The sequence below is a fragment of the Oncorhynchus mykiss genome, chromosome 16, assembly GCF_013265735.2.
Source record: "Oncorhynchus mykiss isolate Arlee chromosome 16, USDA_OmykA_1.1, whole genome shotgun sequence".
Lineage (NCBI taxonomy): Eukaryota > Metazoa > Chordata > Actinopteri > Salmoniformes > Salmonidae > Oncorhynchus > Oncorhynchus mykiss.
The window spans coordinates 26,203,989-26,226,542 of NC_048580.1; the positions used below are offsets into that span (position 1 = coordinate 26,203,989).

The 22,554-nt window shown below is 44.0% G+C and overlaps 1 protein-coding gene across 1 annotated transcript in view; it reads left to right on the forward strand.

Annotated features, from left to right (window-relative positions):
* The window catches only part of lrp2b (low density lipoprotein receptor-related protein 2b), a 94,543-nt gene that overhangs the window by 17,174 nt on the left and 54,815 nt on the right, over window positions 1-22,554 (forward strand). The window contains exons 19-33 of the mRNA XM_021565420.2: window positions 885-1,098; window positions 1,352-1,588; window positions 1,755-1,946; window positions 3,851-4,027; window positions 4,464-4,759; window positions 4,976-5,420; window positions 8,754-8,919; window positions 11,621-11,779; window positions 11,948-12,237; window positions 17,434-17,637; window positions 18,263-18,505; window positions 18,795-18,920; window positions 19,678-19,797; window positions 20,133-20,264; window positions 20,804-21,008. Of these exons, the coding sequence (XP_021421095.2) occupies window positions 885-1,098; window positions 1,352-1,588; window positions 1,755-1,946; window positions 3,851-4,027; window positions 4,464-4,759; window positions 4,976-5,420; window positions 8,754-8,919; window positions 11,621-11,779; window positions 11,948-12,237; window positions 17,434-17,637; window positions 18,263-18,505; window positions 18,795-18,920; window positions 19,678-19,797; window positions 20,133-20,264; window positions 20,804-21,008 (3,206 nt within the window). The remainder of the gene's footprint in view (window positions 1-884; window positions 1,099-1,351; window positions 1,589-1,754; window positions 1,947-3,850; window positions 4,028-4,463; window positions 4,760-4,975; window positions 5,421-8,753; window positions 8,920-11,620; window positions 11,780-11,947; window positions 12,238-17,433; window positions 17,638-18,262; window positions 18,506-18,794; window positions 18,921-19,677; window positions 19,798-20,132; window positions 20,265-20,803; window positions 21,009-22,554) is intronic.

Sequence of the window (22,554 nt, forward strand, 5' to 3'; positions counted from 1 at the left end):
GCCTTCCTGTGACATCGGGTGCTGAAGGTGTACTTGAGGGCAGGCAGTGTGCCCCCGGTGATGCGTTGGCTAGACCGCACCACCCTCTTGAGAGCCCTGCGGTTGCGGGCGGTGTAGTTACCTTACCAGGCGGTGATACAGCCCGACAGGATGCACTTCATTGGGCATCTATAAAAGTTTGTTAGGGTCTTAGGGGCCATCCCGAATTTCTACAGCCTCCTGAGGTTGAAGAGGCGCTGTTGCGCAGATCGTCAGTGATGTGTACGCCGTGGTACTTGAAGCTTTCCACCTTCTCCACTGCGGTCCCGTCTATGGGGATAGGGGCGTGCTCCCTCTGCTGTTTCCTGAAGTCCATGATCAGCTCCTTCGTTTTGATGACTTTGAGGGAGAGGTTATTTTCCTGGCATCACTCCCCTCACATCCTCCCTGTAGGCTGTCTCGTCATTGTCTGTAATCAGGCCTACTACTGTTGTGTCATCTGCAGAATTGAGGAGAATATATGCCATTTAGAAGACACTAAAGCGACTTATGTGTGCATACATGTTATGTATGGGTGGTCCTGGGAATCGAACCCGCTACCCTGTCTTTACAAACGCCATGTTCTACCAACTGAGCTACAAAGGACCACACGAACGGGCGGACGGACATGCATGCGCGAACACGCACAACCACTATCGTATTCATTTCTCATTTAGTGCACACAACTTTATTGCATATCATATACGTGTTGTTGTATGTGTCTGAAACACCACTAGCCCTAGTAATAATTACCCTAAGGGGACAAATAAGGTTGTACTGAATTGTATTGAATAGTGCTGCAACTGAAACATACAGTAACTCTAAATGTCCCTGACTCCCTCTACTCTCCCTTTCCCTGTGAACAGATTGAGTGTGGTACGATGGACGGGGTCAGCAGGGTGACCATAGTGAGCCAGCTGTCCCACCCCTGGGGCCTCACAGTGCACCAGGATTACCTCTACTACACCGACCTGGACTACGAGGTCATCGAGAGGGTGGACAAGGGCACCGGGGCCAACATGGTCGTGCTGAGGAGTGGGATGACAGGAGTCCGAGCCCTCAAAGTCCACGCCCGAGACAGTGAGTGTGGCTACCTACAGCTAACCTAGTCCGCTAGTGTTTTTTCAACAGAGAGCGACAGTATGTAGAGTATGATACGGAACATTTTACTGATCCGATATTGGGTACATTTGCCACCAAGTAGATTAAAAGGTCCTTGAAATTTCATGTAATCATGCAAGTTGGTGTCAGTGGGAGATTTTTGTGAACATAATGTGTTCCACACAGGCATTATATCTCAAGTTAATTTCTCATCCTTTCTCTTCTTCCCCAGACTCGGCCGGCACCACCAACGGCTGCAGCACCAACAATGGGGCCTGTCCCCACCTGTGTTTGCCCAAGCCTGGGGGCCAGAAGACATGTGTCTGCACCACGGGCTTAGTGCCTTCCCAGGATGGCACCACCTGCGTGCAGTACGACTCCTACGCAGTGGTCTCCACCCCCAGACTTATCCGAGGCTTCCACATCAACAGCTCCGACCACTCGGAGGCCATGGTGCCTGTTGCTGGATGTACGTAACTCTTTCTATAAAGTAACCGGACCTAAATATACCCTAAGTCTATGTCTGAAACACATCTTGTCATGAATCCTCTTTCACGAATCTATACCCAACTTTGTTACTAACTTACACTGTAACTGAGTATCTCGATAAGTTAACATGTCTTTTCCCACTGCAGACTCTTACTCTGTGATGGACAAGCTGGATCTCCACGTCGCCTCTAGGTACATCTACTGGATCGACAACAGCACTTCCGGCTCATACAGAGGGATCTTCAGGGCCCAGACAGACGGTGGAAGCTTCACTCCTGTCGTCAACCAAGGCATCGGCCGAGGTGGCATACAAGGGATGGCTGTGGACTGGATCTCAGGTTAGGATCCATGATGTAAAGAGTTGAGAGACATACTCCAAGTTGTAAATAGTTCTGGTACAGATCCTCATCTATATACCACATCCAGCAGGCAAAAGTGGTTGAAATGACTTTATGCAATTGTTACCTGGAGGAAAATGGGGGGGGGGGGGGGGTGTTAGTATTTTTTTATTTAGTCCAGGGGAGGGTCATGTAATTCCTAATCGATTGAATGTTAGTATTTGTCAGCATTTCGGAGTTTACGCATTGAATTAGACTCTGTGTAACTTTGACGTACAACCCAAAAGAACTGGGGCATATTCATCACGATGGTTCTGTTGCAAAACCTTTCTTAAACGGAAGCAAACAGGATGAAACGGGTAGGGACCTACAAATATAAACTCTCGTTTTGCTCTGTTTGTTTTCGTTTGGTTATCAACAGTAAACGGTTTCCGTAATGAATACGCCCCTGGCTGGGAATTTGAAAGGAGAGAGAGAGAGAGAGAGACTGCTTAGTGGTGTGATCAAAATACACCAAATGAGTAGCCTGCTAATGTACCTTTCAGGACATTGTAAACTGTAGACCCATAAATGATCCAAATGATTGCATAATCAGGCCTAGGCTGTATGGCACTCCCTGTATATACCTCCATTCTTGTGTATTTTATTCCTCTTGTTACTATTTTACTCTGCATCGTTGGGAAGGGCTCGCAAGCAAGAATTTCACGCTAAGGTCTACACCAGTTCTATTCGGCGCATGTGAAAAAAATGTTTTTTGGTTCACTCTAATCAGAGGGCTAATATCAATACTATTGCATGCCAGTTTCTCTTGGCTAAAAGTAAAGAAGAGACTGATTGCATCACTTTTTGTTTTTAGAATTCCAGCCTCTCTCTTCCAGCTATTCCCGTGCGCAATGGGCTATAGGCTACGGACGCAAGCCTCTGCTATACCTCTTCTCGTGAAATCCCAGGAAAAGCTATAGGCTACAAAAACTATAGGATTTATTTTTTTGCTGTTGCATTTTCTTTATACTAGGCATTATAGGCTTTTCGTGGAGAGTTGAAGGCTTTCTTGCTACTGCTGAATGTAAAATAGGCATTGGCCAAATTAACTGTCGGGGAAAGTTGCAGGAGAGAGAGTGCAGTGATGATAACATTGCTGCACAGAAGTAGCCTATTAAATGGTTGCACAGGACAGAAAGACGGCGAGGAAAGAGGATCCGAATGAATTTACATCCATTAGAAAAATGGAAATCACTTTCAAACCACATGAGCAACGAGGCGATCAATGACACGATGTAAAAGATGTGCAGGCTAAACAGCGTTTGTTGTTGAATTTCAGCATTTGATTAACATTTTCATTAAGCGACATGTATTTGAAATATTATTTGCAGTTGTCACAATAACAATGAACACACTTTGAAGCACTGAATGGTCTGTGCTATCACCTTATTAATAGGCCTACGGCGTGCAGTAGGATGCGTTGACAGTTGATTGACGGGTGTAGGCTACTGTAGAATTGAAACTTTCTTCTAGTGTGGATGCTTGCCAACGTTTTATAGTTATGTATAATATATCGTTCGATTTATCGTCCTTGGTGTGGACGGCCCTTAACGCTTAAATTGGTAAATTCCCCCTTCTAGCGGATAACATGAATGTGGTATGAATACAGCAGTGGTTCTCAACCACGGGTTTATTTTGATAGAAAGCACGTCTGCAACATTGATAGCCTACTAAAAAGGGGTTTAATATAACCTGATATTTTGTTTAAATAATTATTTTTGGACGGGGGGGGGAGTTTTAGTTTTTTTTTTAATTCCTCAGGGGAAAGGCCATCCATTTTCATTTCAAAAAGGTCCAGGTATCCCTCAATATAAATGTTGTTCACTCCCTAAATGTTCTTTCTCCCATCCTCTCCCCCTTAGGCAACCTCTACTTCACCAACGCTATTGAGGCCCTGACCTACTTGGAGGTGACCCGCCTCGAAACCCCCTACCGCACGGTCCTCCTCAAGTCCACTGAGGACCGGCCCAGTGACCTTGCCGTCAGCCCCAAGCTCCGTTTTCTCTTCTGGGCCGACGGAGGCCAGAACCCCAAAATTGGTAGGTGGTCCAGAGGTTATAGAGGTTGACCAATAACCGAAAGGTTGCCGTTTCAGGTCCCCGGCTGGGCGATGAGAACAGTGACCTAGGGTGGTCTAGCGGTCTAAGCCGCTGTTTGCGGCACACGTCTAAAGGGTTGGCATAGGTTTGAATCCGGCCTATTGCCCTTTGACACAACTTCTCTATCTTTCCCCACTCACCCCCTTTCTCCGTTCAATAAAGTCAGAAAACACCTTACAATATACAAAAGGAAAAGTGGGAATTGAACTGGCTACTGGAGGGCTGATGGTGTCATTACTACCACTACCGTTGTGCCCTTGAGCAAGGCCCTTAACCCCCAAAATAGCTTTCCATGCAGTGGTGCTGCACCTAAAACTGTGCATAAACCCTGTGCCTTTCAATGTGTGTGTAACAAATGTATTATTTTCTATTCTAGAACGTGCCCAGCTAGATGGTGCCAACCGCACCGTGTTAGCCTCCGAGAGCCTTGCATCGCCACGCGGCCTCACTGTCGACTACACCAACGATTTCCTGTACTGGACAGACGACGTGCTGGATATGATTTCGCGCATGGCGGCCGATGGGACACAGAGGGAGATTGTCCGTTATGGGAGTCGATACCCGGCTCCCTACGGATTGTCGATATTTGGGAATTCTATGTTGTGGGTGGATAGAAAGCTTGGGAAGCTTTTCCAGGCCAGCAAGGATCCAGCGAATACGACTCAGCCAGAGGTGATTATGAAGTAGCTTTATTTTGCCTAGTGTCTTAAAAATGTATTATCAAAGTAACATAACAAAATACTCATAATTAATGTACACAACAATGAGTAAACCCACAGCATACAATTCCTAGACAAGCTGCACAAAAGTACCACAAAATCACAAAGCACAAAATGGTGTCTTTTCACATTCAAAGACCGAATATAACAACGCCACTGTCATCACCAGGTGATCCGCGACGGCATTGACGGGCTCACGGACGTGGTGGTCTTCAACTCCCACGTGCAGCCCACCGCTGCCAACCTGGTGGGCTTCAACCCGTGCCAGGAGGACAATGGGCGCTGCCAGCAGCTCTGCTTCGCCCTGCCCGGGCAGGAGAAACCCACTTGCGCCTGCGCCCACGGTTCGCTCCTCAACAATGGAGTGTCGTGTGGCTACGGTCTGGACGAATTCCTGGTATTCACCACAGACTACACCATGAATAGTTTACGTTTAGACCCCTCCGATCACACTAGCCCCTACCCTACTATCAACCTGGGCTATAATGTGGTGGCGCTGGATTTTGACTTTGCAGACAAGAGGATATTTTTTACTCAGTACCTGGGGATAGGCCGAAGCAGGATAGGCTATGTCATCACCACGGTTACCGGTGCACCTGTCATCATAGCCGACAGTAAGTGTTGTGAATCCGAGGGTTGGGGAAGACAATGTATAGTGTGGTTTTCCAGTTTTTGTAATGATTGTGAAAATTGTGAAAATTATGATAATGCCCTTTTTGTGGAAGAGTGAAAAAAATGCCTAGAATTTCAGCCTGCTCAGATTGTGACATCACAATCGGATCTGATTATTCTGATCAATGACCAGTCATTTGCATATGTATCCTCCTACTTTTAAGGATAAGCGCTAGGCTGTAAAGTCTAGACCAGTGGTCGATCTACAAGGCATTCCTTGTCAATCACCAAACATTTATGTTAAAACCAAACGATAAAGCCTCGCCTTCCTATTTACGTTATTATTTTTTATTTTTTCGCGCTCTTGACGATAGGTGCACTTGATTCAGCAGCTATAGCACCGGGAAGGCAAAATATTCCCACTTTGAACCATTTCATGTGTCTGAAGGTAGAACTCCGCCTACCCTGCAGGCCAAGAGAACAGATCAAGTGCACCTATAGGTTTACTGTTGGCCAATCAGAAAGCTCAGATCACCGTGTCTGCACAGTTTCCTCGAGCCATAGACTGTAAAAAGAAACCTTGAACGCACAGCAAAGTTGATACTGTGAGATTTCTAAACATTTAAAACCATGACTAGAGAGAGACAACGAATACAGCAAAGAGCTGCTGTTTTGATGAGTAACTTCATGTTTATGTTGTTGTTCAGCACTGTCAACACTTTGCTCAATATTTTATTAGCCATAAAATCTATCTTCTTCCATTAACCCTACAACCAGCACTGCAGCTGCAATGAATTAGTATTTCCGAAGTGTTTCGATAAGCTTGCATTGTTATTATTAGCGACATATGTATTTTTTAATATGGAGGAATATTTCACTTTCTCTGGTCATAGGAGTGACAACATGAATTGGTGCATTAGGCAGAAATAATGCAGTGTGACTTGACTTTCGCCATCAGCTGTGGAGGGAGGGAGAGCAAAGGGACGGTGAGTGAGGTGAGAGGCAGCCTCACCATTGCTCCCTCCCCTCAGACTATCTATCCAGGCCATCAGTCTATTAAAAAAAAAAAGTGAATTATTATGCCCACTCAGGTGTGCCTCACAAGTAATACTACAAATTGTCTATTACCAGTGTGATCATATACCATTTAAAAATATATATCATTTCAAAATTGTCTGAGAAGAACAACATTGGCAGGGCAATTCAAGCATAGCCAATATGCAGTGATAATATATTTGGCCTATAGCCTACTGCACAAACCTCATTGATACATAACTGTTTTTAATTGGTTAATGTTGCATAGGCTGAATACGTTTTTTAAAGTCATGATCTCAGCTTCCGTTTTGACTCAGAAAGTGATCTTGACTCGTAAAAGGTTGGTGACCACTGGTCTAGACGATCCTATCCGCGAATCAGGGCTGTGTATGTAAATATATTGAAATGTGTATCGACACGCCCATGCGATCAGACTGAGCATTTCAATGGCAAAGGGAGGCTCAAATAACAAATATATTTGGAATTATTTTTATGAAATGAACACACACAGTGATTTATTAGATATACTGAGATGATTTGAACATCAAATAAAAAAGGGGGCCCAGTACAGTCAAAATTAAGTTTTCCCTCATTTTGATGAAATTAACACTGTAAAAGTGTGAAATTATTTATCATTGTTATTTCCTGATATTTGCTGGTTGAAAGTACAATCTACACTGAACAAAAAATATATATGTGACATGCACATTTTTCTAAGATTTTACAGTTCATATAAGGAAATCAGTGAATTGAAATAAATAAATTAGGCCCCAATCTATGCATTTCATATGACTGGGAATACAGGTATGCATCTGTTGGTCACAGATACCTGGTAGGGGAGTGGATAAGGGTCTGGATCAGGGGGCGTGGATCAGGTAGGGGCGTGGATCAGGTAGGGGTGTGGATCAGAAAACCAGTCAGTATCTGGTGGGATCCAGAGCATCCCAAACTGCTCAATGTCTGGTAAGTATGCAGGCCGTGGAAGAATTGGGACATTTTCAGCTATTAGGAATTGTGTACAGATCCTTGCGAAAAGGGGCCATGCATTATCATGCTGAAACATGAGGCGATGGTGGCGGATGAATGGCACGACATTTGGCTTCAGGATCTCGTCACTGTATCTCTGCATTAAAATTTTCAGCGATAAAATGCAATTGTGTTCATTGTCCGTAGCTTATGCCTGCCCATACATTAACCCCACTGCCACCATGTGGCACACTATTCACAACGTTGACATCAGCAAACTGCTCACCCACACGACGCCATACACGTGGTTACATGTGGCATGTGGTTGTGAGGCCGGTTAGACGTACTGACAAATTCTCCAAAACAACAATGGAGACGGAGAGAAATTAACACTAAATTCTGGCAACAGCTCTGGTGGACATTCCTGCAGTCAGCATGCCAATTGCATGCTCACTCAAAACTTGAGACATCTGTGGCATTGTGTTGTGTAACAAAACTGCACATTTTAGAGTATTCTTTCATTGTCCCCAGCACAAGGTACAGCTGCGTATTTTTTATATATATTTTTTAACAAGCTTTTTGTGCTTATGGAACATTTTGTGGATATTTTATTTCAGCTCATGAACATGGGACCAACACTACATGTTTTGTTTATATTTTTGTTCAGTGTACATAGGACCTTCTAACTAGCAAGTTTTGCATAGGTGGAGTTTTGGCTTGCCTGGTGACATCACCAGATGGTAAATTAGTTAACTATATTTTGGCATTTGTTTCATTAGTCCATTGTTGATATATTCCCAAAACAAATTGCATGTCAGCAATCAAGTTTTCAAGATATATAACTTTCAAAATACAGCCAATGCATAATGCATAATGCATAATGAAAGAAATGCCAAAATATGTTTTTGTTTTCCTTGAATAGACCAATAATAAAGAGTTCCAAAGCTCTCTGCCAACAACAGATACTATTCAGTTTTCCCCTTCCTACTTCCAGACAGTCTTAGCAAAATTCTGGCTTGAGGATTTTTTGTTGTTGCAAAAAATCTATTTTGACCATCGATAACTATTACAGTAAGGTACTTAATTGCTACCCAGAAATTATTTGATGTTGATACAAAAACGGCTGCATTGGGCCTTTAATGTCTTGTTACAGTATTGAGTGTAGCTGTTAACATCTATAAGTTGCAGTATTAGTTACCTTGGTGACTTAGGTTGTCTCCATCCTCACCTTTATCTTTTCCCACTCTGACTCTTTTCTCTCTCTCTCTATTTCTCTCCCCTCTTTCTTTTAAATGTTCCTCCTCTCTCTCACTCTCGCTCTTTCTCTCTCTCAGATTTAAATTATCCACAGGGGCTGGCCTATGACTGGGTTCACAAGCGCCTTTACTTCACCGACTACTACAACAGAAGTGTCCAGGCCATGGGGGTGGACGGGCAGAACCGTTCCTTGATAGCCCATGCCAACCGCCCTCTTGGCATCATTGTGGATCCCTGCTATGGGTAAAACCAACTGAGATGTTTGCATACATTGATAGCTAATTTTACAAATCCCATCAAATCAAAGTTTATTTGTCACGTGCGCCGAATACAACAGGTGTAGGTAGACCTTACAGTGAAATGCTTACATACAGGCTCTAACCAATAGTGCAAAAAAAGGTGTTAGGTGAACAATAGGTAAGTAAAGAAATAAAACAACAGTAAAAAGATAGGCCATATACAGTAGCAAGGCTACATACAGACACCGGTTAGTCAAGGCTGCTGGTCCAGATGGCATCCCTAGCCACGTCCTCAGAGTATGCGCAGACCAGCTGGCTGGTGTGTTTATGGACATATTCAATTAATCCCTTTCTCAGTCTGCTGTTCCCACATGCTTCAACAGGGCCACCACTGTTCTTGTTCGCAAGAAAGCTAAGGTAACTGAGCTAAATGACTATCACCCCATAGCACTCACTTCCGTCATCATGAAGTGCTTTGAGAGACTAGTCAAGGATCATATCACCTCCACCCTACCTGACACCCTAGACCCACTCTAATTTGCTTACCGCCCCAATAGGTCCACAGACGACGCAATCACACTCCCCTTACCCATCTGGATAAGAGGAGCACCTATGTAAGAATGCGGTTCATCGATTACAGCTCAGCATTTAATACCATAGTACCCTCCAAACTCGTCATTAAGATCGAGACCCTGGGTCTTGACCCCGCCCGTGTGCAACTGGGTCCAGCACTTTCTGACAGACCGCCCCCAAGTGGTGAGGGTAGGAAACAACATCTCCACCCCGCTGATCCTCAACACTGGGGCCCCACAAGGGTGCATTCTCAGCCCTCTCCAGTACTCCCTGTTTACCCATGACTGCGTGGCCATGCACGCATCCAACTCAATCAAGTTAGTAGATGACACTGCAGTGGTAGGCTTGATTACCAACAACAACAAAACGGCCTACAGGGAGGAGGTGAGGGCCCTTGGAGTGTGGTGTCAGAAAAGTAACATCAACAAAACAAAGGAGATGATCGTGCACTTTAGGAAACAGCAGAGAGAGCAGACCCCATCCACATCGACAGGACAGTAATGGAAAAGGTGGAAAGTTTTAAGTTCCTCGGCGTACACATCACGGACAAACTGAAATGGTCCATCCACACAGATAGCGTGGTGAAAAAGGCACAGCAGCGCCTCTTCAACCTCAGGAGGCTGAAGACATTTGGCTTGTCACCGAAAACACTCAAAACTTTTACAGATGCACAATCGAGAGCATCCTGTCGGGCTGTATCACCGCCTGGTACGGCAACTGCTCCGCCCACAACCGTAAGGCTCTCCAGAGGGTAGTGAGGTCTGCACAACGCATCACCGGGGGCAAACTACCTGCCCTCCAGGACACCTACACCACCCGATGTCACAGGAAGGCCAAAAAGATCATCAAGGACAACAGCCACCCGAGCCACTGCCTGTTCACACTGCTATCACCCAGAAGTCAGGGTCAGTACAGGTGCATCAAAGCTGGGACCGAGAGACTGAAAAACAGCTTCTATCTCAAGGCCATCAGACTGTTAAATAGCCATCACTAACATTGAGTGGCTGCTGCCAACATACTGACTCAAATCTCTAGCCAATTTTGTATTATTAAATAAATGTATTACCAGTCACTTTAAACATTGTCACTTTATATAATGTTTACATACCCTACATTACTCATCTCATATGTATATACTGTACTCTATACCATCTACTGCATCTTGCGTATGCCGTTCGGCCATCGCTCATCCATATATTTATATGTACATATTCTTATTCATTCCTTTACACTTGTGTGTATAAGGTAATTGTTAGGAATTGTTAGATTGGCTGCTAGATATTAGATATTACTGCACGGTCGGAACTAGAAGCACAAGCATTTTGCACACTCGCATTAACATCTACTAACTATGTGTATGTGACCACTAAAATTTGATTTGATTAGCTATTTAGCAGTCTTGTCTAGCAGTCTTATGGCTTGGGGGTAGAAGCTGTTCAGGGTCCTGTTGGTTCCAGACTTGGTATACCGGTACCGCTTGCCATGTGGTAGCAGTGAGAACAGTCGATGACTTGGGTGGCTGGAGTTTTTTGGGGGCCTTCCGCTATGATGTACTGGGCATTACTCACCACCCTCTGTAGCGCCTTGCGGTCGGCAGTGGTGGAAAAAGTACCCAATTTTCCTACTTGAGTAAAAGTAAAGACACCTTAAAAGAAAATGTAAAAGTCAGCCAGTAAAATATTACTGTAAAAGTCTAAAGTATTAGGTTTTAAATGTACTTAAGTATCAAAAGTAAAAGTATAAATCATTTTAAATGTCTTATATTAAGCAATCCAGACGACACAACGTTCTTGTTTTTTTAAATTTACGGATAGCCAGGGTCAACACATAATTTAAAAACTAAGCATTTTGTTTTTAGTGAGTCTACCAGATCAGAGGCAATAGAGATGACCAGGGATGTTCTCTTGATAAGTGCATGAATTAAACCATTTTCCTGTCCTGCTAAGCATTCAAAATGTAACGAGTACTTTTGGGTGTCATGGGAAATGTATGGAGTAAAAAGCACATTTATTTTCTTTAGGAATGTAGTGGAGTAAAAGTAAAAATAGTCATGTACAGACACCCCTTCATAGGGGCCTTGGCTAAGCTAAGATGCCAGGATAACATTTCTCTTTAACTCTCTCTCTCTGTAGATACCTATACTGGACTGACTGGGGGAGCCCTGCTAAGATAGAGAGAGCTACTCTGGGTGGAAACTTCCGGGTGCCCATCATCAGCACCAGTCTGTCCCAGCCCAACGGACTTTCCATAGACTACGAGGAAAGGATGCTCTACTGGGCCGACGCTTCCCTGTAAGAACACAACCATTAGTAACATTCTGTAGGCTACACTGTTTTCTATGCACCCATTTCTCATGATCTCTTATCATTCTAACTCTCCATCCATTCATCCATATATCCACCGACTCACCCACCCACCCATCCATTATTGTTCTCCACTCCCTTCCATCTCACCATTAGAGATAAGATTGAGCGTTCCACCCTGACCGGGGAGAGGCGCCAGGTGATCATGATGGGCGTCCAGTACCCCTACGCTATGACCGTGTTCCAGCAGGACATATACTGGACTGACTGGACCACGCGAGCGGTCTACCGTGCCGGGAAGGACGACGGGTCAGGTTTCACGGTCCTGGTCCAGGAACTACAGTACAGGCCCAACGACATCCACGTGTACGCCGGCTCCAAGCAGCAGGCTTGCTCAAGCCCCTGTCAGCAGTTTAACGGAGGGTGTAGTCACGTCTGCGTGCCAGGTCAGGAGCTTGAATAACAAAACATTTGCTTTTAGTGTCTTGGAGTTCCTCCAGGGCTTGAGATCCACATGCTAAACTCAAATGTCTCATCTCTCATTGACATCAATTCATGATTCAGGTGAACTTCTGAGAACAACAATACCCACTGGGCACACCACATTATCTCAACATGTATAATTTCGTAATACAGTATTTGGTTGAGACGTTGATCATTGAGAATGCAACCTATATTCACCCACTCAAAAAGACAGGCAAAAGTTATTTTAATTTACAATCACTATGATTTCAACCATCTAAAAGCACAACCACATTTTTACAGATAAACAATGTCTGATTTTTGGTTTAATTGTCACCCAAATGTCTATCACTGCGTTTTCAACCATTTAAAAGTACAGCAAAGTTTAAATGGGAATACAATGTCAGATATGTTGTTTAATGCGCTATCACTGTGCCTCATCTAATAGCAGAATCAAATTACCTGGATTGCAGTTGAGATTACATTAAAAGTACATGGTGCGCCTCCCGGGTGGAGCAGTGGTTAAGGGCGCTGTACTTCAGCGCCAGCTGTGCCACCAGAGACTCTGGGTTCGCGCCCAGGTCGTAACCGGCCGCGACCGGGAGGTCCGTGGGGCGACGCACAATTGGCCTAGCATCATCCGGGTTACGGAGGGCTTGGCCGGGAGGGATATCCTTGTCTCATCGCGCACCAGCGACTCCTGTGGCGGGCCGGGTGCAGTGCACGCTAACCAAGGTTGCCAGGTGCACGGTGTTTCCTCTGACACATTGGTGCGGCTGGCTTCTGGGTTGGATGCGTGCTGTGTTTAGAAGCTTGGTTGGGTTGTGTATCAGAGGACGCATGACTTTCAACCTTCGTCTCTCCCGAGCCCGTACGGGAGTTGTAGCGATGAGACAATTGGATACCACTAAACAATTGGATACCACGAAATTGGGGGGAAAAAGGGGTAAAAAAAAATTCAAATATATATATATATATATATATATTTTTTTTTTTTTAAGTACCGTTCGAGATTCTGCATAGATTATTCCAACAATTGCGAAGATCTTCATAGACCTGCGACAACATGGACCCACTCCAATTCACGTACCATCCCAACTGATCCACAGATGACGCAATCTCTACTGCCCTTTCCCACTTGGACAAAAGGAACACCTACGTGAGAATGCTGTTCATTGACTACAATAGTGCCTTCGATGTTCATCACTAAGCTAAGGTCCCTGGGACACCTCCCTCTGCAACTGGATCCTGGACTTCCCGCCGGACCACCCCCAGGTGGTGAGGGTAGGCAACAACACATCTTCCATGCTGACCCACAACATAGGGGTGCGTGCTTAGTCCCTTTCTGTACTCCCTGTTCACCCACAACTGTGTGGCCCTGCACGACTCCAACACCATCATTAAGTTTGCCGACGACACAATGGTGGTGGGCCTGATCACCGACGACGATGAGACAACCCCTAGCAGGACTACAAACTCTCCCTAAACTGATCATGGACTACAGGATACTGAGGGCCGAGCATACCCTCATTCACATTGACAGGGCTGTAGTGGAGCTGGTCGAGAGCTTCAAGTTCCTCTGTGTCCACATCATTAAGGATCTATTGGTGTCAGTGGAAGGCACAAACACACCAACAAAGTTGTGATAGAGGTCACGAGAATGCCTCTTCCCCCTCAGCAGGCTGAAAAAGATTTGGCATGGGCCCCTCATATCTTCAAAGTTCTACAGCTGCACCATCGAGAGCATCTTGACTGGCTGCGTAACCACTTGGTATGGCAACTACTTGGCATCCGACCGCAAGGAGCTACAGAGGATAATGCGTACAGCCCAGTACATCATCTATGACCTATATACCAGGCAGTGTCAGTGGAAGGCACAAAAAAATTGTAAAAGACTCCAGCCACCCAAACCACAGACTGTTCTCTCTGCTACCGCATGGCAAGCGGTACCAATGCACCAAGTCAGGAACCAACAGGACCCTGAACAGCTCTTCCCCCAAGCCATAAGACTTCTAAACAAGATTGATAAATAGCTAATCAAATGGCTACCCAGACTACCAGCATTTACCCTTTTTACCCTTCTCTTGCACTGACTATGAACACACACTGGACTCTACCCAAACACTCACACATGCTTACACACACACACACACACACACCACATACGCTGCTGCTAGTAACTTTACCTCTACCTACAGTATATGTACAGTAGATAGCTACCTCAATTACCTTGTACCCCTGCACATTACCTTGTACCCCTGCACATCGACTCGGTACTGGTAACCCTTTTTTATAGCCATGTTATTTTCTACTCCCTATATACTGTATAGCCATGTTATTTTCTACTCCCTATATACTGTATAGCCATGTTATTTTCTACTCCCTATATACTGTATAGCCATGTTATTTTCTACTCCCTATATACTGCATAGCCATGTTATTTTTACTTGTTATTTTTATTCGTTACTCACTCATTTTTATTCGTTACACCCCCAGTCTGAGGTCCTGAGCGCTCTGGAGCAGGTTTTTATCAAGGATTTCTCTGTACTTTGCTCCGTTCATCTTTCCCTTGATCCTGACTAGTCTCCCAGTCCCCTCAATCTTGGTTTCATCAGACCAGAGAATCTTGTTTGTCATGTTCTGAGAGACCTTTAGGTGCATTTTGGCAAACTCCAAGCAGGCTGTCATGTGCCTTTTCCTGAAGAGTGGCTTCCGTCTGGCCGCTCTACCATAAAGGCCTGATTGGTGGAATGCTGCAGAGATGGTTGTCCTTCTGGAAGGTTCTCCCATCTCCACAGAGGAACTCTGAAGCTTTGTCAGAGTGATCATTGGGTTCTTGGTCACCTCCCTGACCAAGGCCCTTCTCCCCCGATTGCACAATTTGGCTGGGCAGCCAGCTCTAGGAAGAGTCTAGGTGGTTCCAAACTTCTTCCATTTAAGAATGATCGAGGCCACTGTGTTCTTGGGGAGCTTTAATGCTGCAGAATTTTTTTCGCACCCTTCCCCGGATATGTGCCTCAACACAATCCTGTCTTGGTGTTCTACGGACAATTCCTTCGACCTCATGGCTTGGTTTTTGCTCTGACATGCACTGTCAACTGTGGGACCTTATTTTGACAGGTGTGTGCCTTTCCAAATCATGTCCAATCAATTGAATTTACCACAGGTGGACTCCAATCAAGTTGTAGAAACATCTCAAGGATGATCAATAGAAACAGGATGCACCTGAGCTCAATTTCGAGTCTCATAGCAAAGGGTCTGAATTCTTATGTATATAAGGTATTTCTGTTTTTATTTTATTTTATATAATATATATATATAACATAAACATTTGCCAACATTTCTAAAAACCTGTGTTTTGATTTGTCATTATGGGGTATTGTGTGTAGATTGATGAGGATTCGTTATTTTAAATTGATTTTAGAATATCGCTGTAACATAACAAAATGTGGAAAAAGTCAAGGGGTCTGAATACTTTCGGAATGCACTGTATGCCAAGGTGCATTGAAGCTGCTCTGGCGGATCGTGGTGGCCCAACTCCTTATTAAGAAACTTTATGTTGGTCTTTCCTTTATTTTGTCTGTTACCTGTATATCTCCTTCAAATGTTGATTTATTTTTTACGTTGCGTTGACAACCAAACACAATTCAATATCACTAAATATCATGACATTTGAAGTTAGCCAGAGCTTGAAACTTGAAACCCTATTCCTATGCATTCCCTATTTATTGTTGAATCCTGGGTTGAATTGAAACAATAGCTGTTCATGACTTGGTATATAGTCCTAAATAGCATCATTGATGATATTTGAGGTATAAAGTATGGTTACATTTCATATGCTCTGTTAAACCTACCCCTCGATAGCAGGACATCTGTTTAGTTTTTAAGTGGAGATTTCTCAACAATCTTTCTCACTATAGCACATTAGTAATAGTCAGTGACAAATATCATAGCTAAGGAGGTCTGGGTTAAAACCCTGACTGGGAGACCAAAGGGTAGCTGTAGATAGATCAATTCTCCAGTACAGCCCAGCCTATTTATATATTTTTTGATAGTGGCAGAGGTGGAAAAGTAACAAATTGCCATACTGGAGTAAAAGTAAAGATACCTAAATAGAAAATGACTCAAAAGTGAAAGTCACCCAGTAAAATACTACTTGAGTAAAAGTCTTAAAGTATTTGATTTTTAAATATATTTAAGGATAATTTAAAATTCATTATATTAGGCAAACTAGACGGCACAATGTTCTTGTTTTTATAATATGCAGATTGTCAGGGGCACATTTACAAATGAAGCATTTGTGTTTAGTTATTACGGCTCAGGCTAAGACCGTAGATCCAGACACAGGAGGCAGATAGTACGAGTCTCGGTGTTTCTTACAGTTTAAGGGGCAGGAAAAAGGTAAGTCAAGGCAGGCAAAGAGTCATAATCCAAATCCGAGTCAGGCAGGTACAGGACAGGCAGAAAGGTCAGCACTGGGAAGACTAGGGGGAAAACTAGCGCACAGGGAACCCGCTGGTGGGACATGACAAACTGGCAACAGACAAACAGAAACCATTTTGCTGTTCCGTTTTTAAAATGTATTTTTTATTTAACCTTTTATTTAACTAGGCAAGTTGGTTACGAACACGCTGTTAAGCATTCAAAATGTCACGAGTACTTTGGATGTCAGGGAAAATGTATGGAGTAAAAAGTACATTGTCTTTAGGAATGTAGTGGAGTAAAAGTAAAAGTTGTCATAGATATAAATAGTAAAGTACAGATACCCCCCAAAAAACGACTTAAGTAGTACTTTAAAGTTTTTTTTACTTAAGTATTTACACCACTTGTAAGTGGATACAGCATTGAAGATCTGACGTTGTTTTAGAGCTATAAATTCAACAAATTCAAGGTTTGTCGATGTTGAAATTTTGTTACCATGATGACATAATCCTGTGGTTTAAATGTTACCCTCAAAACAAGTGTACATTGATAACGTTTTTTCAAATCCAATATATTTTCCACGTCACAATAAGTTGACAAACTAAATGTAAACAAAGTTGAATCAACCAGTTTGTTCCCAGTGGGTAGTCACACACTTAACTCACAATAAGATTGAGCAACTAAAGCAACATCTATGTATGTCCATCCTGCCAATATCTATCACCCCTGACCCTGATGATGGTTCCCTCTTCCTATAGGTCCCTCTGGTCCAGAGTGTCAGTGTCCGGTATCGGGTAACTGGTATTTGGCCAACAATGGCAGGGACTGTATCCATGACAATGGTAACCGTTGCCAGCCCGAGCAGTTCACCTGTCTGAATGGTGGCTGTATCTCAGTGCGTTTGAAGTGTGACGGCTACAGTGACTGCCAGGACAACTCAGACGAGCTGGAGAGAGTGTGCGGTGAGTGTATTTACCTCAGTCTGTTTTTTGCCGCCATTTTAGTCAAGACCCAGCAACAGCAAAGCCAAGAGCTCTTAAGTTTTGAATCTTTCAAACTCAGCGGTCATGTCAAATGTTTTATAGCTCAAGTGTGCTCCCTGTACTGTCATTTCCCTGCACCTAGCAACCTTGTTAAAAAGACTCCTATTTCGCATAGATTTCCACACTTGCTCAATCAAATAATCAATCAATCAATCAATCAAATGTATTTATAAAGCCCTGTTTAGATCAATTGTCACAAAGTGCTTTACAGTAACCTGGCGTAGACCCCAAAGACTAACCTAGCACATTGATTCTGTACCGGTACCTGCTGTATATAGCCTTGCTATTGTTATTTTACTGCTGCTCTTTAATTATTTGTTACTTTTATTTATTATTTTTATTTTTTTGAGGTATTCTTTTATTTATTCCTTTTTTAACTGCATTGTGGGTAAGGGCTTGTAAGTAAGCATTTCGCTGTAAGGTCTTCACCTGTTGTATTCAGCGCATGTGACATACAATTTGATTTGATTTGAAAAGCACAATGGCAAGGAAGAATCTTCAAGAGAAACCAGTTGTGCTCACCCTCTCTTACTTCCCCTCTCAGCCTTCCACGAGTGCTCGGTCCAGGACTTCACTTGTGACAACGGCCGCTGTGTGGCCCTGTCCTACGTTTGTGACTACGCGAATGACTGCGGCGACAACAGTGACGAGCTGGGCTGCGCGTTCCCCACCTGTGCCTCCGCCACCGAGTTCACTTGCACCAATGGACGCTGCATCTCCGCCGCCTTCGTCTGCGACGGCTACAGTGACTGCCGCGACAACGACACCTCAGACGAGATCAACTGTCGTGAGTGATAACTGCTGTGACTAGAGTTGATTTAAGGAGAGTCGAAACAAAGATATTAGCAAGAGTGCCAAAAAAGAGACTGCACTAGTCCACAGATACTGTTAAGCATCTGCACATGTGCTTAGGAGTTCACTCTGTCCAGCAACATATTTAGCTGTGTGACATAAGTAAAGTTTGACCTCTTTATTCAAACTCTCTTTGCTTATGTCAAAAGTTACCCCGCTCCTTATTGTAACCTCATATCGTTGAATCTACCTTTAACCTTTTCTACTTTACTCCGTTCCCGTAGCGCCCAGAACGTGTCCCTCCGGACAAACCAAGTGTGACAGCACCAACATCTGTATCTACGCGAGCCAACTGTGCGACGGTTACAACAATTGTGGGGACAACAGTGACGAGAACCCTTTGTTCTGTGGTAAGTCTAGCTATGATGTCTGTTTTGTTTTATACACTGAGTGTGCATCCTCTTTCCATGACTTAGACCGAGCAGTTGAATCCAGGTGAAAGCTATGATCCCTTATTGATGTCACTTCAATCAGTGTAAATGAAGGAGGAGGAGACAGGTTAAATAAGGATTTTTAAGCCTTGAGACAATTGAGACATGGATTGTGTATGTGTGCCTTTCAGAGGGTGAATGGGCAAGACAAAATATTTAAGTGCCTTTAAACAGGATATGGTAGTAGGTGCCAGGCGCACCGGGTTTGAGTGTGTCACGAACTGCAACGCTGCTGGATTTTCCACGCTCAACAGTTTCCTGTGTGTGTCAAGAATAGTCCGCCCCCAGAAGGACATCCAGCCAACTTGACATAACTGTGGGATGCATTGAGAGTCAACATGGGTCAGCATCCCTGTGGAACGCTTTCGACACCTTGTAGGGTCCATGCCCCGAATTGAGGCTTTTCCGAGAGCAAAAGAGGGTGCAACTTAATATTAAGGTGTTCCTAATGTTTTGTACACTGCATATCATGCTGTGGTTTTGGACAAGGTAGTTATCTTTTTATCCCTGACTTGTTTGCGCATGTATGTTTTTTCAGTTTTACGTCCCTCTCCACAGTCTGTTCACTGTATACTGTGCCCTTGTGTGTGTTTGGGCATACATGCGTGTGTGTGTTTGGGCATACATGCGTGTGTGTGTGTGTGCATGCGCGTTTGTGTGTGTGTGTATGTTACAGTGGGCCGGACGTGCTCACCCGACCAGTTCCGTTGTGACGAGGGGAAGTGTATCCCCAGCCACTGGGTGTGTGACTGGATCAGAGACTGTGTCGACGGGACCGACGAGCCCCCCTCCTGCCGTGAGTACTACCTAACCTGGGCCATGTTCAGGCACCAAAGGCAAGAAAACAGACTGAAACAGGGAGAGATTTACCTGGACATTTCCAATAAGAAATTCAAATGTTCGTTTTCCACTTCAAAATGTTTTGCAACAGTGCGACCTAGATCATGGCCACATTCAGAAGGCAAACTTTGCGGACTGTTGCAAATAATGTAATTTTGTAAAACTATTGATTCCTTATTCTACAAGACAGAGAGGCATACTTGTTTGATGTAACATATGTCTATCTGAATATTCAACAATGTAGTGAAAACAATAGCTGTTAAATTGTCCCCCTCTCTCTCTTTCCTCCAGAGGACCAAATAAACACCTGTCACCCTGACCAGTTCACGTGCACCAACGGGAACTGTATCCCCATGTCACTGACGTGTGACGGCAACAACGACTGCTGGGACAATAGTGACGAGGCACTGGAACTCCAATGTGGTGAGACATTACAGTATACAGTGCATTCAGAAAGTATTCAGAACCCTAGACTTTTCCCACATTTTGTTAGGTTACAGCCTTATTCTAAAACGTATTATTGATTTTTTTCCGCCCTTATTAATCTACACAATACTCCATAATGACGAAGCAAAAAAATGTTTTTTAGAATTTTTGCTAATTTTTTTTTTTTTTAATTGTGGGGTATTATGTGTAGATTGCGGAGGATTATTTATTTAATCCATTTTAGAATAAGGCTGTAATGTAACAAAATGTGGAAAAGGTCAAGGGGTCTGGACACTTTCCGAAGGCACTGTAACTCAGAATCTACACACAAACAGGAACTGAAAGCAATCATTTTTGTAACAATTGTGTATGCTTCAGAGTGTAAAAAGACGGTTCAGCAAAGAGAGCCATGTGTTTTGCTTCACAATGCTTCAGATGTCTCATTTGGGGTTTGTTTCAACTCTTACTACTCTGGCGCAAGACAAATGTTCTTCAAAATATTGTGTGTGCATCTTTACTTACCTCTCCAATTTCAGGAGAGCGGACATGCGCTTCTCATCAGTTCACCTGCCCCCCTCCATTGCGTCCTGGCCACCCGCGCTGTGTCCCTCTGAGCTATGTGTGTGATGGGGAGAAGGACTGTGCCGACGCAGCTGATGAGCTTCAAAACTGTCTCAACCGCACCTGCCACATGAATGAGTTTGCCTGCGCCAATGGCCTGTGTATCCTCGTCCCCTTCCAGTGAGTTTGTGTGTGTGTCAGTCACATACTGTAAAAATAAGGTGTGTTTGTGTGTTTTTGTTTGTTTTCCTATCCTTGTGGGGACCAGAAGTCCTCCCAAGGATAGTAAAACAAGGGAAATTCAGAAAAGTGGGGACATTTCGCCAGTCCCCACAAGGAAAAAGCCTATGTTAGGCTTAGGGGTTAGTGTTACAATTAGGGTTAGGGTAAGAATTAGGGTTAGGGAAAATAGGATTTTGAATGGGAATCAATTGTTTGGTCCCCACAAGCGTAGTAAAACAAACGTGTGTGTTTTGTGCAAATTTGCCTCTGTATCTGTGTAAAAAAAGGCAGGCCCTCTCAATCTGATTGGCCTTCAGATCTATAAATCACATTCATCCCGACCAATCAGGGTGCTTGGACGCACTTTAGGGCTCCGCCTCCTATCACTTCACGTTAGTGCCCGGAATATACCATCCCGAGAACAAGCAAGTTTTGTGTTGCAAACGGACCTTTGGACAACTGAAGCGTCCATTGACAAGTGTGTGTTGGGAATGTTATTGTGCTAATAGGGGGTGCAATAGTAGTAAGTTACGGTACCTTATTGTGCAGTGTACTGTAACAGTGTAGATAAGTTTGCAAGTAAGAAGTTGCAGTGCTGTTTGCTAGGTCTCGTGTTAATGCTAGCTCCAGTTCATTTGTATGTACCCTGCCCTGTGCATGCTACTTCGTCTAGTATCTTTATTCATTGCTACAAGTGTGTTTATTGAGTCCGACTAGCCTACTCATTAGTAAGTATAAGCAATGTTTTGTATTACTTGCATGCCCTCGCTGCAATATGTTTATATTATATGCATGCTACAGCTGCAGTATATTTATATCTGCAATATGTATAGCCTCTTGTGTTACTTGTATAGTAGCTGGTGTCATTCTACAGATTCTAGAAGTTCCCAGAATGTTCTAGCTCTTTCTGTGCGCAAGCACATGTGCACTAGCCCTAAGTTGAGAGCTCAGCCAGGCCAGAGAGAGAGCCATAAAGCTCCATGGCCTTAGCCTTCTATTTCTCTCTCTCTCTCTGGACATGTACAGTGCCTTTGCAAAAGTATTCAGACCCCTTGGATTTCTTCACATTTTATTGTGTTACAAAGTGGGATTAAAACGTATTTGTCATTTTCTGTCAACATTCTACACAAAATACTGTAATGATTACCGCCCCGTAGCACTCACGTCGGTAGCCATGAAGTGCTATGAAAGACTGGTCATGGCTCACATCAACACCATCATGACGGAAACCCTAGACCCACTCTAATTCTCATACCGCCCCAACAGATCCGCAGATGACGCAATCTCAATCGCACTTCACACTGCCCTTTCCCACCTGGACAAAAGGAACACCTATAGTCAATGCTGTTCATTGACTACAGCTCAGCATTCAACACCATAGTGCCCACAAAGCACATCATTAAGCTAAGGACCGTTGGACTAAACACCTCCCTCTGCAACTGGATCCTGGACTTGCTGACAGGCCGCCCCCAGGTGGTAAGGGTAGGCAACAACATATCTGCCA